This window comes from Papio anubis, unplaced genomic scaffold (genome assembly GCF_008728515.1).
Source record: "Papio anubis isolate 15944 unplaced genomic scaffold, Panubis1.0 scaffold1136, whole genome shotgun sequence".
Taxonomy (NCBI): Eukaryota; Metazoa; Chordata; class Mammalia; order Primates; family Cercopithecidae; genus Papio; species Papio anubis.
This window is the reverse complement of record NW_022160492.1, coordinates 10,806-24,962: the sequence shown is the minus strand read 5'-3', so window position 1 is coordinate 24,962 and position 14,157 is coordinate 10,806. Positions and strand designations below refer to the sequence as shown.

Below are 14,157 nucleotides of genomic sequence, written 5' to 3'. Positions count from 1 at the left end.
ATTTTCCCTATCTTTACTTATAGTAGTTTGATAATTTTCCCTATCTTTACTTATAGTAGTTTGATAATTTTCCCTATCTTTACTTATAGTAGTTTGATAATTTTGGGCCTTACACTTCAGTCTTCTATTGATTCTGAGTTTATTTCGCTATATAGTGTTAGATAGGAAGCTAGTGTCATTCTCCATATGGATAGTTTTCCCAGTGCCTTTCATTTGAAGAGGGTGTCCTTTCCCCAATGTATGTTCTTGGCATCTTAGTCCAAAATCAGTTGGCTGTAAATATGTGGATTTATTTCTAGGTGCTGTATTCTATGGCCTTTACCCCAAGAATCATTACTTCTTAAAATGCAATTCAAATTAGCATGAAATATTTGCAGTTTAGGGAAAGGTTTATGGCATCAGAATCCTTATTTTCAGGATTCATTATTTTGTGGTTTTTTGAGATATGGTCTTTGTCTGTCATCCAGACAGAAGTGCAGAGATGTGTTCATAATTCACTGCACCCCTGAACTCTGGGTACAAGCCATCCTTTTGCCTCAGGCTCCCAACTAGCTGGGTCTACAGGCCTGAGCCACCATGCCTGGCTAATTTTTTAAAATTTTTTTGTGGAGATGAGTGTCTCACTGTGTTGCTCTGGCTGATCTCAAATTCCTGGCCTCCAGTGATCTTTCTGCCACAGCCTCCTAAAGTGCTAGGATTACAGGCACAAGTCACCAGGCCTAGCCTAGAGTATTATATTATTTTCAAAGTCTTATTCTGAGAGCCATTTATTGACTTTGGCCTAAATAACAATGTGATAGCTCTGAAACTTTTTTTGACAAATTTTGGGGAGTGGCCATGAGGGAAGGGGTTGGACACTTTTCACTAAGAGATCACTTTGGCCTAAATAACTCAATGTGATAGCTCTGAAACTTTTTTTGACAAATTTTGGGGAGTGGCCATGAGGGAAGGGGTTGGACACTTTTCACTAAGAGACCACTCAGTGCCGTTTCAGGAGGAACAAAAATGAATCATCGGGAAAATAAAAAGATCAAGCGCAGGTGTTCTGTGGCAAAGATGATGATAGTAGAGCGTGTATTTTTGTGACTCATGGTAGCTTTAACTTCGCTCTTAAAATTCTGAGTAATTTAAGGGTTCACATTTGAAGACTGTGCTACATTATTGATAACATGTTATTGCAAGTAAATACTTTTCAAAATTTGCTATTGGTTTTGTATTAGATTATTCTTAGCCTATATCAAACTATATTATTTTATTCATGCAGTTTGATGATCTTATGGCAGAGAAGGAAGCTGTATCTTCAAAATGTGTCAATTTGGCTAAAGACAATCAAGTTCTTCAACAGGAGTTATTATCTATGAGAAAAATACAAGAGAAATGTGAAAAACTTGAGGAGGATAAAAAGATGTTGGAAGAAGAAGTATTAACTCTTAAGACACATATGGAAAACAATATGGTAGAACTTGGTAAAGCACAAGAATATAAATCGGAGCTAGATGAAAAGACAATGCAGATAATAGAAAAATTAGAAGAAATCCATTTACAGGTTAGTTTTTAAAGTCAGGTAAGTTTATCTGTAATGTGCTTTCATTTGTTTCACTGCAAATTATATTTTGGATATGTATATATTGTGTTTCCTCTGCCTCTCTTACAGCAATTTCCTTTGTAGGGTTCTAGAAAAAAAGTGGCATCTTTTTTCTTTTAAATATTTAAATTTCCATTATTTTTATAACAAAATTCATCTTTCAAAGTAATGATTCTCACTATAGAGTCATTTCAATATTAAGACCAGTTGGCATAAGAGAAAACTGTGATTTAGAAATTATGTGATACTTTTGAATTGGTCTTAAGCTATGTTGTTCATTGTTCACTTTTTAAAATTATAAATGGATTCTATTATTTTTATATGACTAGATTACATTAATACTGACATAATTATTATTTCAAATTTATTTAAATTAGACTTAATTCTGAATTCAGTTATTAGTTTTGTTGATATTGCTGATAAATATGTTAAGTTTCAGCTTCTTTTTTTAATGTATTAAAAATTGCTCTTTGAATCACTGACTCAAAATGAAAGACCACAAACATGGTAATTAGGTAATAATTGTTTTAAAAGTGTATTCTTTCATTTGTTTTAGGAACAAGCACAGTATGAAAAACAATTAGAGCAGTTAAACAAGGATAATACGGCTTCACTAAATAGGAAGGAACTCACACTTAAAGATGTGGAATGTAAATTCTCCGAAATGAAAACTGCTTATGAAGAGGTTACAACCGAATTAGAAGAATATAAGGAAGCCTTTGCAGCAACATTGAAAGCTAACAATTCCATGTCAAAAAAAATAATGAAGTAAGTCAAAACATACACTCATAGAAAACGAATTAAACTCATTAATTTGTTTTGCAAGCATAATTTTTAGTGAGATGACTTCAGGAGATCAGTAGGAAGTGAATGCTAATCTGTTAATGTAATTTTGGAAAATAATGTTAGTAAGTAATCTTACCTTTAAAATGTTCATCAAGGATAGTTGCTGTCTCTATTCTCTCTCTCTTTTTTTTTTTTGCTTTTGTATGGCTTTTTTCCCCTGAAAAGTCTCATGTAGTTAACCTGATCTGTTGGGTTTTTTCACTGAGTATTTTTGAAGCTTTATAATTAATAAAGTGATCTTGTTATAAAATTACTTGTCAGAGTTTCCCTAAATAGAAAGATTAATGAGTTTAATTTATTTTTTGGTAGATCACAACCTAAACCCAAAGTGTCGAGTGGTACTGCTACTCTGGGCACTTCCTGGCGCTGAGTCAGGGACTGTTATTGATTGTGATCTTTAGTATTATCACTAGAGGGTGCCTCAAGAAAGACTATTTGTGTAACATTTTCAAGGTGTTACAGAAAGGCATCCTTGTGAAATAGGGAATAATTATCAAGGAATTTAAAGAAGTGTAATTCACAAAGTGGTTAAAAGAAAAACACCATGTTCAGCGTGAAGGGGTATGTGGAAGGCAGAAAGAACAAGCCCCACCTGCAGTGCCTTGGTCACAGTGCTGGGGGCTAATTGCCTTCAGAGATGCTTTAGTTCTCTTTGATCACCAACCAACCAATCTGGTTCTCCCCCAGGAGTTGTTGCTCTGAGTTATTCCTCAGTGCCAAATGCTTAATTGTTCCTAGATAATGGGTGAAATGTACAAGGGTGAAACCTAAAACTGGTTTACTAAACACAAGTATTCCTAGATTATTTTTGTTCATTTTAGTTTTCTTAATCTACATTCTTTAAGGAGTACAACATGATGTTTGGTATAATTATTTATAGTGAAGTGGTTCTTACAGTCAAGCAAATTAACATATTCATTGTCCCACATATTACCCTTTAAATACAAATATTTCTATGGAATCTGTAGAATCTTACAAGTAGAGCTATTTTAGAAGGCAGCTAGGTTACCTGTTGAGCCGTACATCAGTGATAGCCATTTCTTTTCCCTCCTTTGAACTGCTTGTTCAGTATAAATCACCTTAGAAACACATATACTTATTTAGAATAATTTTAAAATTATAATTGCTTACAACAGGTAGGCTCTCACACATCTTCGGTGTGAAAACACTGTTTAGTGGGTAATTTGGTTTACTCTCAGGGCAACTTTTTAAAAACTGCAAGTCATTAAGAATCATTTAAGGAAAAATGAAATACTAAGCATTTGTCTTTGCTATCTTTACAGATCGAATAAGAAAATAGCAATGATCAGCACCAAGCTCCTTATGGAGAAAGAGCGGATGAAATATTTTCTCAGCGCTCTTCCTACAAGGCGAGACCCAGAGTCACCTTGTGTTGGAAATCTTACTAGTAGAGGACTCAACAGAAAATATATTCCCCAAATGCCCATCAGAATTCCTACTTCAAACCCACAGACTTCAAATAACTGCAAGAACTACTTGACTGAGGTTAGTTATATGACCGTTTCTCTTTTGGGTTTCATTTCTTTGATATAATTCTTGTTTATAATTTGGTGAAATACTGAGCTGTTCTGTTGACTTATGCATGTTAAGTAAAGATTATAATTAGCTGTGTTAACACAGAAAGGAAATGGGAACTTTACATTTTTTAATTCCCTGGAGCTCTCATTTTCAAGAGATACCCATTGCTAACTTTGTTCAATAAATGTGACTAAACTGACACATTTAAAATTTCTTTAAAAGCTGCATTTAAGTTAGGTTTTAGAAAATGCATGTTATTGCCTGAAAACTGACAGTATACTTTGAGATTCTTTGTCTTTGATTGTAGTTTCTCTGTGGTTCATATCATGTTTTTTTCTTTTCTTTTTGAGATGGAGTCTTGCTCTGTTGCCTAGGCTAGAGTGCAGTGGCGTGATCTCAGCTCATTGCAACCTCTGCCTGCCAGGTTCAAGTGATTCTCCTGCCTCAGCCTCCCGAGTAGCTGGGACTACAGGTGCCTGCCACAACACCTGGCTAATTTTTGTATTTTTAGTAGAGATGGGATTTCACCATATTGGTCAGGCTGATCTCAAACTCCTCCTGACCTTGTGATCCAACTGCCTCAGCTTCCCAAAGTGCTGGGATTACAGGGTGAGCCTCCGTACCCAGCCTATACCACTTTTAAAGTTTCTTTGCACCCTCTTAACTCTTCCCACTCATAATCACAAGTGAATGACTGGCAACCAAACACTTAACCACATACAGATATTTATTATTTAATAGAATCCAAAATAAGTGCATTTTATGAATTAAATAAACAGAACACTAAAAGGTTCATTTCCATTTTTCTGTTAAAAGCTTTGTGCTTAGCCAGGTGCGGTGGCTCACGCCTATAATCCCAGCATTTTGGGAGGCCAAGGCAGGTGGATCACCTGAGGTCAGGAGTTTAAGACCAGCCTGGCCAACATGATGAAACCCCGTCTCTATAAAAATACAAAAATTAGCCAGGCATGGTGGCAGGCACTTGTAATCCCACCCACAGCAACCCCATTACTATACTAGGGGTATACCTGAAGGAAAATAAATCATTGTAACAAAAAGATGCATGCACATGTATGTTCATTGCAGCACTGTTCACAATAGAAAGACATGGAGTCAATCCAGGTGCACCCAACATAGATTGAAAATCCAAGGTAGATTGGAAAATTCCATATATACCATGGAATACTGTGCAGCCATGAAAAGAACAAAATCAGGTCCTTTGCAGCAACATGGATACAGTTGTAATCCACTCTCTTAAGCAAACTAATGCAGAAACAGAAACCAAATATCTTGTTTTCACTCACATGTGGGAGCTACACATTAGGTGTACGTTGGCGTGAACATGGGAACAGTAGACACTGGGAAATAAGAACGGGGAGGCACAGAGTGGGCCAGGATTGAAAAACTACTTCTTGGGTCCTATGCTCACTACCTGTGTGATGGATTCACTTGTACTCTAAACCTCAGCATCCCTCAATATACCTTTGGAATAAACTTACACAGGTTCCACTTTAATTTAGAATACAAACTAGAAAATAAAAGAAAAATGTACTATAAAAATATTTTTTCTATAAGTAGAGAATAGAAATTTCTTTTTAAGAAAAAATTTATTAACGTAAAAAATGATTAAACTTTTTATAAAGGGCAGAGTTTTGCTAAGAATTTCAAAGCAATGCATTCATTGCAAAATATGACTTTAATTGTTTAACCTTTTTTTTCTTTTTATCTTTTGAGATGGAGTCTCACTCTGTCACTAGACTGGAGTGCAGTGGCACAGTCTCAGCTCACTGCAATCTACGCCTCCTGACTTCGAGTGATTTTCCTGCCGCAGCCGCCTGAGTAGCTGGCACTACAGGCATGCGCCAACATGCCCAGCTAATTTTTGTATTTTTAGTAGAGACAGGGTTTCACCATGTTGGCCAGGATGGTCTCGATCTCTTGACCTTGTGATCTGCCCACCTTTGCCTCCAAAAGTGCTGGGATTACAGGTGTGAGCCGCTGTGACCAGCCTTTCTAAAATTATGTATATCCAATAGACCAATATTATCTATTTTTGTCAGATTACTCTAAATAGCATTACACAGATACAGCCTCTATTATCTAAACTTAAAATAAGTAGAAATTTCACTTATGTGATTATTTTTCTATCTAAGCAAACTTATGTTATGTCTAGTCACTAAAAATTCTAAAGGCCACATTTTGTAAGTGATATCTTATTTTCATGATAATGTTTCTTGTTTAACTTAAACATTATTATTATTTTAACTTATTTTAGATGGAGCCGGACTGTGTAGAACAAATAATTAGAGAAACAAAGAGAAGTATGTTGCCAAAATTTATTAATTAAATTTAGGTTTATTTTGGTAATAAAGTGTAAATAGCAAATGGCATTCCTTTTCATTGTGGGTTAGTAGATACTATGTACAGTATCTTTTTCTTACACACATCTAATGAAAGATGTGAAAATAAAAACTTTCACAGTGAAGAGTATACTTATGCACTGTTAATTCGTCATGTTACATACCTTAAAAAATTCCCAAGAAGTCTATGCATCTCTTTTTCACTGGCTCTACAATTTCTTCACTTTTGCCATCCTCATGGAACTGTCAGCCAGCACACTGAAACGATTCTCAGAAAACAAAGGCATCGTCAGGTTCTCAGGGTTTTGGTACAGACTGAAGGCCAACAGACCTCAGACTCACTTAGAAATACTTAGCTGAGCAATAACCCTTCATAAGCAGCCACTTGACAGGTGGCATTTTAAACCTCCTGTCGTTTACTGTGTCATTGACTTGTCTTACATCTGTTCTCAGGAAAAGTTCTAAAATTTTCACCATGAAATAAAAACACCCATGTCAATGTAATTGTCTAGTTACTCAGCCTTGTCTCTTGCCACTTACCGCACTCTGCCCTTTGCTCTAGCACCAAAGTGGACGGAGTAGAACTCTGCAGGGCTCTTTCTCACATCAGGCTCTTTGCCTTCGCCTCTTTCCTCTATCTGGCAAGCTTTTCTTTGTCCTTCAGGCATCAACCTATGCATCTCCTCCACCAGAAAGCCCATGATATTGACACAAAAGTGAAATAGATGTCCCTTCTGTGTGTTCCAGTAGTGCCCTGCTGTATACCTGTCATGGTATCTGTGACTCTATATGGACATTGCCTGCCTGTTTTTTAGGTTATAGCATATGACTGTTGAGAGGTGGACCATGCCATCTTCATCTTGTAATTCCAGTGCTAGTTCTAGTACCTTAGCATGTGGCTGTTGAGTACATGAATGAAGAATGAAAAAGCTGTGATATTTAACCACAATTATTTAATAGTAGTTTTGTATTGTAATTGTACATACATATTCCTCATTCTTATTAACTCTGATAACGTTCTCAATGCTTTACATTTTAAAGTTACACTTGGTTAACTGAAATGTTTTAGGTAAAGAACATAATTCTTTCTTTTTCTTTCCAGCTTTTGATGTGTTGGGCACTTGCTCCGGTCTACTTTCTTCTCTAGAATCCACTGGTAAGCCACATCTAATGAAGAGGATATTTAACCAGAAAATCTTAAAGAAAAGTTGTGTGATTTAAAAGATCATAAAACTTTATCACTGGGCCATTTACATGAAATTTTAATTGTTTTTCATAAATATATAACATTTTCATATCATATGTATGATGAAAATTTTTATGGTATTTTAAATGATGTTTCTTCGCCTCCTTAAGTTTTAAGTGGATCTTGCAAATGATCCATTGAGTTTGGCATACTCAAATTGCCCAAATGTCAGTTGTTTAAACAGCCAAACAACCAAGTCATCATTGATACTTTAGTAAAGGTCATCAAAGGCTTATTTTCATTTTACAATTTTTATTACTACATATAGTAGGAGACTTAAGGAGTACCTGCCAGGTTCATCCATACTAATGTTATGATTTTCTTTTTGTAGTTCAACAGTATTTTGTGTGGAGATACTTTGAGGCTCTGTAAACATCTGGTTACTCCTCAAAACCCACTAGATTTAGCATTTCATTGATGACTTGTCTTTGAACAATTATTACTGCGATGGTTGCCAGATGATTATTTTCTTATTCTCTTCTTTGTTCTACATGGAGAAATAAAACCAATAAATAAGGGAGAAGGGAAAGCTCATGATTCTGGTGCTCCAATTCCCCAAGATTAGGCCAGGAGTAGACATTTCAAGCTGACTTTATGTCCTTCTTATTTGTCCCCGTTACTCTGTCAGCACTTTTTTACTTTCTGGCACAAGATGTTCTAAGCTAATCTTGTATTTTCTCTGCCTCAGCCCTAGAATGAGTAATTTTTCTTAGAAGCAGAGTTGGAGCCACCGAGGAAGCACAGGTGAGTCTTCCCCAGCATGCACTCACTAGTCCCCAACAGAAGAACTGTTGCTACATCCACTAAGGTACCAAGAAACTAGCAGAGGGCCTTCTGGCTATCTGGGGACAGTCCTGACGTGGTCCCTGGCTCAGCCTCAAGGGTTCTGGATTAGTCTCCCTGCAGCCTCTGTGCTGTGTCTCTAGATTGGGGCTCTGCGAGATGGGCCCTGGGAGACCCAGCAGCACAGGGTGTCTCCTCTGCCAAATGTCTCTCCCTTCCTCGCACTCTGACACTCTGGAATAGGATAGATGGCGTGTCCAGGCAGTGCCAGGCCACCTCACTGTCTCCTTTGAGATGGACCCAGAGTGCCTTGAGGGGTGAATATGAAGCTGGGCACCTGGAGCCTGAGGCTGACTGTCTCTCCCTGTGTCTTGGAGGAGAGGCCTTGGGGCCCAAGAAAACCCCCAGTGCCTGACCTCTGGGCACACATACAGGGCGGGAGGGTCTGTGGGCTGATGGGGGCATTGTAATGAGACTTTGAACACAGCTGCTCAAGGACCTCATCAGTGGACCATGGTCAGAGATGACCTGGTCATCAGGACCTGGTCAGTTGGGACCTGATCAGCAGGGACCAGGTTAGTGGCAGCTTCCTTAGTGAAGGCCTTACCAGTGGGAACCTGGTGACCTAGTCATTGGAAGCCTAGTCAGTGGGGACCTGGTCAGTGGTGGCCTTATTCATGGAACCTGAACTGCTGGAACGTAAACAATTGATGGGGTCTATTCAGTATACTAGGGGCATGGTCAGTGTGGGGCCTTAGTGGCTTGAAGCCTGGTCAGTGAGGGCCTGGTCAGAGGGGGCTCGGTCAGCTAGGGACTGATCCATGGAGAATTGTTCAGTGGAGGTGGGGTTAGCAGCAACCTGGTAAATTGTGGTCTTGTCAGTGGGAACCAAGTCAATGGGAAATTGGTCAGTGGGGTCTGGTCCATGAGGCCTATTAATGGGGGCCTGGTTATGGAGACATGGTCAGTGTGGACTTGGTCAGTGGGACCTGGTCAATGGAGGAGTGGTCATTAGGGGCCTCGTCAGTGGGTACCTGGTTAAGGGTGCCTGGTCAGTAGGAACCTGGCCAATTGGCCGCTGTGTGACCTTAGGCAAGGGGTTTGTCTGTGGATCCTCCTTGCCTCCATCTGTAGGGAAGCTGGGTCAGGGCACCTTGGAGGGTTGCTAGAAAGAGTACGTGAGAAGATATGTTGAATCCACACTGCTTGACAGACCTAGAACTTTACACTTGACCTGGGTTCCACCTAGAGAGGGTGCCAGCCCTTTCTGCTCTGTCCGGCACCCTTCCTCTGTCTGCATTCCCAGGACCACCTTCCGTGGGGAGGGCAGAGATTGGGGAGCACCTGTGGAGGCTCTAATGCTGGCCCTGCGCCCTGGTGGTGACAGTGATGAGGACCTGGATGCACCTGTGAGTGGAGCAGCTAGGTCTGGCCAGAGAAGCAAGACAAACAAACACACCCATATGTACACACACACACAGATGCACAAACACATTGCATGCACACATGTCAGTTCAGTGGATAGAGGACACTGACTCTGGGCCCTCTTGACCCAAGCAGGCTCCAGTTGTGGTGGGTTGTGTCACCCCACGATGTCACTGTTGCTGAGCCCCCATTGCCTCTGTGTTGTGGAGCAGTTAGAGACACACAGCAGTATCCGTGAGTGGCTCTGCGTGAAGGACTGTTTTCTAGGTGAAAGGCACATCTCAGCACAGCTGACTGATCAGACTCAGGTGAGTGGAACCTGCTCTGTTCTCTTCCTCCTGGCTTAGGGACAGTAGCTATCAGGTGGGTGGTTTTGGCCTCTGGGCAGCTACTGAGGGTAATCCCTGAGCACTCACCAGGTGCCTGTTCTGTGCTGACAGTCATCTTATTTATCCTCACAGCAATTCCATTCTGCATCTCCTCTGGACCCCCCCCAAGGACCACCAGGACAACCCCATCAGGGCCCTATCACCAGGCCCAGTCTGGCTCCATGATAGCCAAGAAGCAGATCCAGAGACAACTGCCCTGCATGGTGCCTGCATCTGACCCCCCTTGATGGGTAGTGATGAGCACAACATGGAAGAAGCCAGGGAAGCATGCGGACAGCTGCCCTGCAGCCCCAGATGGTACCTGGGCCTTGGGAAGTCGTTCTCAAAGGGGAAGCTCGTCACTTTGATGTCCCTGGAGGGAAAGGTGAACGTGGCATCCCGACAACCCTGGCAGCCAGCAGCATGCCATACATCTTCTCACCCAGCCTGTGGGACAGAGGCCCCCTCCTGGGGAATAAGATCCATACCTAAAGGGTCCTGGCCCAGTCGGGCCTCATCTTGCGCCCTGGGAGGCGAAGGGCACCATGGGCCCCCAGCAGCAACCAGGATTACCACCCAGGGGACTCAGCCTTCTATGGCCCTGGCCAGACTTAGAATTTGGCCCAAGACAGGACAAGCTCACTCAGAGCAGCCTGTCAGTACCCAGGGCCTGTGCAGAGGGCACAGGTGTGCCTGGAGAAGGTGGACCAGCCACCAACCTCACCCCCTTAAGGAAGCAGGGGTGGCCAGGTTCCCACAGCCTGAGTAGCTGCCACCTGATGGCTGATGGAGCAGAGGCCTGAGGAAAAGCAGATGGCACTGGGGCCCTACCTCCAGGGCAGAATTACTGATTTACCCTGAGGGCAGCGAGTGAGGTTGGTGGCTGATCCACCTGCTCCTGGCACACCCTTGCAGAGGTGGCTGGTTGCTCTTTAAGCCAGCTTGGCCTTGCCTGGCATGCACAGGCCTCAGTGCAACAACTATGCTACAAATGGAGCCACATAGAGAAAATGAGCAGCAGGCTCAGGAGCAGGGTGTGCGCTGCCTTTGGGGCTCCGGTCCATGCATCAGGGCTCCTACAGCACTGTGGGCTTCTTTGGTGCCAAGAGGCAGACCACAAGCCATCTTGAGGAGGACTCTATGCTCAAGTACAGAAAGGGCCCAGTCTGGTGGGTGAACCACACGGCCAGCTTCTGGGTGCGGGCACAGTGCCACATCTTCCATCACTTCCTGATGTGCCCCACCAGTGCTGAAGAGACAGCCTGGAGACAGGGCAAGAGGAAGGCTGAGAAGGATGAGATGGTGAATTCTAGCTTCTTCCTGACCCTGAGCCCACCTCCAAGGTGACCCTCAACCTTTAGAAGTGAGAGAGCAAGATTGATGGCTTTGAGTGCTTTACCAGGAAGATGGACAACAGGGCACTCAGCTCAACTTCACAGCCAATGAGTTGACATGCAAGCAGATGATGGTGATGGGCTTTAAGAAAGAGCATCAGAAGGTGGCCAGTTCTTCAGCCTCGGCCAGGTCTTGGAACTGGAGCAGGCCATCACTTCACCAGAGATGCCTTCAACACTGATTGGCTCTTTGCCAGTCAGCCCAGGCAGGACCTGGACCCAGTCATGGACCTGTTAGTGCTGTCTCAGGGACACCAGACCAACATCCTGGACATCATCCACATGCACAAGGACGCTCTTACCAAAGTCACGGAGAGCCGGCAATATGTGGCAGAAGTGAAGACAGAGGTGCAGAGGCTGATGACGTCAGAATCACAGGAACAGGATTTCTTTGGCCACTTTGGCTGAAATTCACTGCTTCCATCCAATTCAAATGAGAGACATGGACTCGCAGATGCAGTATTTCTTGCAGCAAAAGATACTGGTTTTTCAAAAAGTCACCCAGGAATTGATAGTGTTGAATGACTAGATACTCGATCGTGGACTGTTTCCAGTTCAAGGATTCATTCTACAGAGAATAATAACACTAGAGCAAAGAGCTAGTGCCTGCTATCGGTGGTAGCACAAGGATGGTTTTGTGATCAACTGAAATCCAGCTGAATACAGAATTGTGTAGGAAACAGTTAATATGATGATAGAATAGAAACAGTAGCAAACATGAATTAAATCATGCTATGAATGCCTACACTACCATTGTAATTTTTGGAAGAATGTTACCACTTATTTTATTGCTTTTGAAGTGTGAATATTTTAGTGTATGTGCTATAGGCCTCAAATCCTATAAAGAATCTCCAAGAAGTTGGCTGGATAAAGCCTGCTGTGGATGTCTTTATACTCAAAGATTGATGATGTAATTTGTATGTGTCCCCACCAAATCTCCTGTTGAATTATATTTCCTAATGTGGAAGGTGGATCCTGGTCTAAGGAGATTGAATCCTGAAGGCAAAGTTCTCATGAATGGTTTAGCAGCATCCCGTTGCTACTGTCCTCACAATTATGAGTGACTTCTCATGAGACCTGTTCATTGAAAACTCTGTGTCATGTTCCTACTCTGTGTGTTTTCCTCTTGCCGTGTGAGACAACTCACTCTTTTCCTTGCACGAAGATTGAAAGGTTTCTGAGGCCTCCCAGAAGCAGAAGCCACTGTGCTTCCTGTCCACCCTGCAGAACCATGAGTCAATTCAACCTCTTTTTCAAAACAAATCATACAGAAAATGGCAAATGAGGATTGGAGCATTGCTATAAAGATACCTGAAAATGTGGAAGCAGTTTTGGAACTAGGCAATGGACAGAGGTTGGAAGAGTTTGGAGGGCTCAAAAGAAGACAGATAGATGAGAAAACTTTTGGACCATCATAGAGACTGGTTAAATGGTTGTGACAGAAATCCTGACAGAAACATGGACAGTGAAGGCCAGGCTGAGGAGGTCTCAGATATAAGATTTCTGGAAAATGTCTTCCTTTTGGATATGGAAAGCTTATACAATGCCTGTACCATCATTGTGCCTTAGAAGCAGTGAATTCCCTTTCTATTTCCGAGGCTCATAGGCAAAAGTGACTGTTGCCTTGACTCAGATGAGACTTTGGACTTTGTAACTTTGAGTTAATGCTGAAATGAATTAATGCTGAAATGAGTTAAGACTCATGCTGGCAAGGCATGATTGGATTTTACAATGTGAAAAGGACATGACATTTGTAGGGTCAGGGACAGAATAATACGGTTTGTCTCTGTGTCCCTACAAAAACCCATGTGGAATTATACTCCCTAATGTTAGAGGCAGGGCCTAGGTGGAAAAAGATTTAGTCATAAAATGGTGCGGGTAGATCCTTCACAAATGATAAAGGACCATCCCCTTGATGCTGTCCTGATAGTGAGTTAGTGCTCATGTGATCTGGCTGTTTAACAGGCTGTGGAACCTCTTTCCTCTGTCTTGCTCCTACCCCTGCCATGGGAGACAGCTCATTGTCCCTTGGCCTTCTGGTATAATTAGGAGGCTCCCTGACTCCTCCCAGAAACAAAAGACACTATGCTTCCTTCACAGCCTGCAGAATCCCGAGTCAGTTAAACCTCTTTTATTTATGATAATACAGAAAATTAGAACTGCAGAGAGGAGCTGTGAAATGTCTTGAAGGCCTTTTCCCATTTGTCTTGGCTATTAGCACAGGACTTCTTTATATGCAAATTTCTGAAGTCTTCTTGAATGTTCCCCCTTAAATCGGGTTTTGTGTTATTGCTACATAGCCAACCTGCTATAGAGATACCTGAAAAAGTAGGAGCAGGTTGAAAGTGGGTAGCAAACAGAGATTGGGATGGTTTGGAGGGATTAGAGAATGACAGAAGGATGAGGGCCTGGTGGGAGTGATTTAATCATGGATGGAAGGTGGGTAGGGGTGGAAGGAAAAAGAGGTGGATAGGGTGGAGAGGAGTAGGCTGGCTGTAGGGTGGTGGAAGGGTGGGGTGTAGTGGGAGTGGGGAGTTGCCTGCTTCCGAGGCACGGCCTCATGGAAAACTGCTAGGGCAGTGCACCTGTGACTTTGCAGGTTTTAGTCCCC

General features: G+C 41.9%; 1 protein-coding gene across 3 annotated transcripts; it reads left to right on the top strand.

Annotated features, from left to right (window-relative positions):
• The first annotated feature begins 982 nt into the window (after window positions 1-982).
• Window positions 983-13,462, top strand: LOC101025813 (ankyrin repeat domain-containing protein 18B-like). 3 transcript variants are annotated; one of them, XM_031661239.1, is made up of 7 exons: window positions 983-1,546; window positions 2,142-2,353; window positions 3,715-3,937; window positions 7,433-7,486; window positions 8,265-8,320; window positions 9,920-10,092; window positions 10,246-13,462. In XM_031661239.1, exons 1-4 carry the CDS (start codon window positions 1,259-1,261, stop codon window positions 7,475-7,477), a joined length of 768 nt encoding a protein of 255 aa, XP_031517099.1. In that variant the 5' UTR covers window positions 983-1,258; the 3' UTR covers window positions 7,478-7,486; window positions 8,265-8,320; window positions 9,920-10,092; window positions 10,246-13,462. The 3 variants fall into 3 exon arrangements, with proteins under 3 accessions (XP_031517099.1, XP_031517100.1, XP_031517098.1); XM_031661240.1 differs by having other exon boundaries at window positions 9,917-10,092; XM_031661238.1 differs by lacking the exons at window positions 7,433-7,486; window positions 8,265-8,320; window positions 9,920-10,092; window positions 10,246-13,462 and adding an exon at window positions 6,246-7,271 and having other exon boundaries at window positions 984-1,546.
• Window positions 13,463-14,157: the final 695 nt, after the last annotated feature.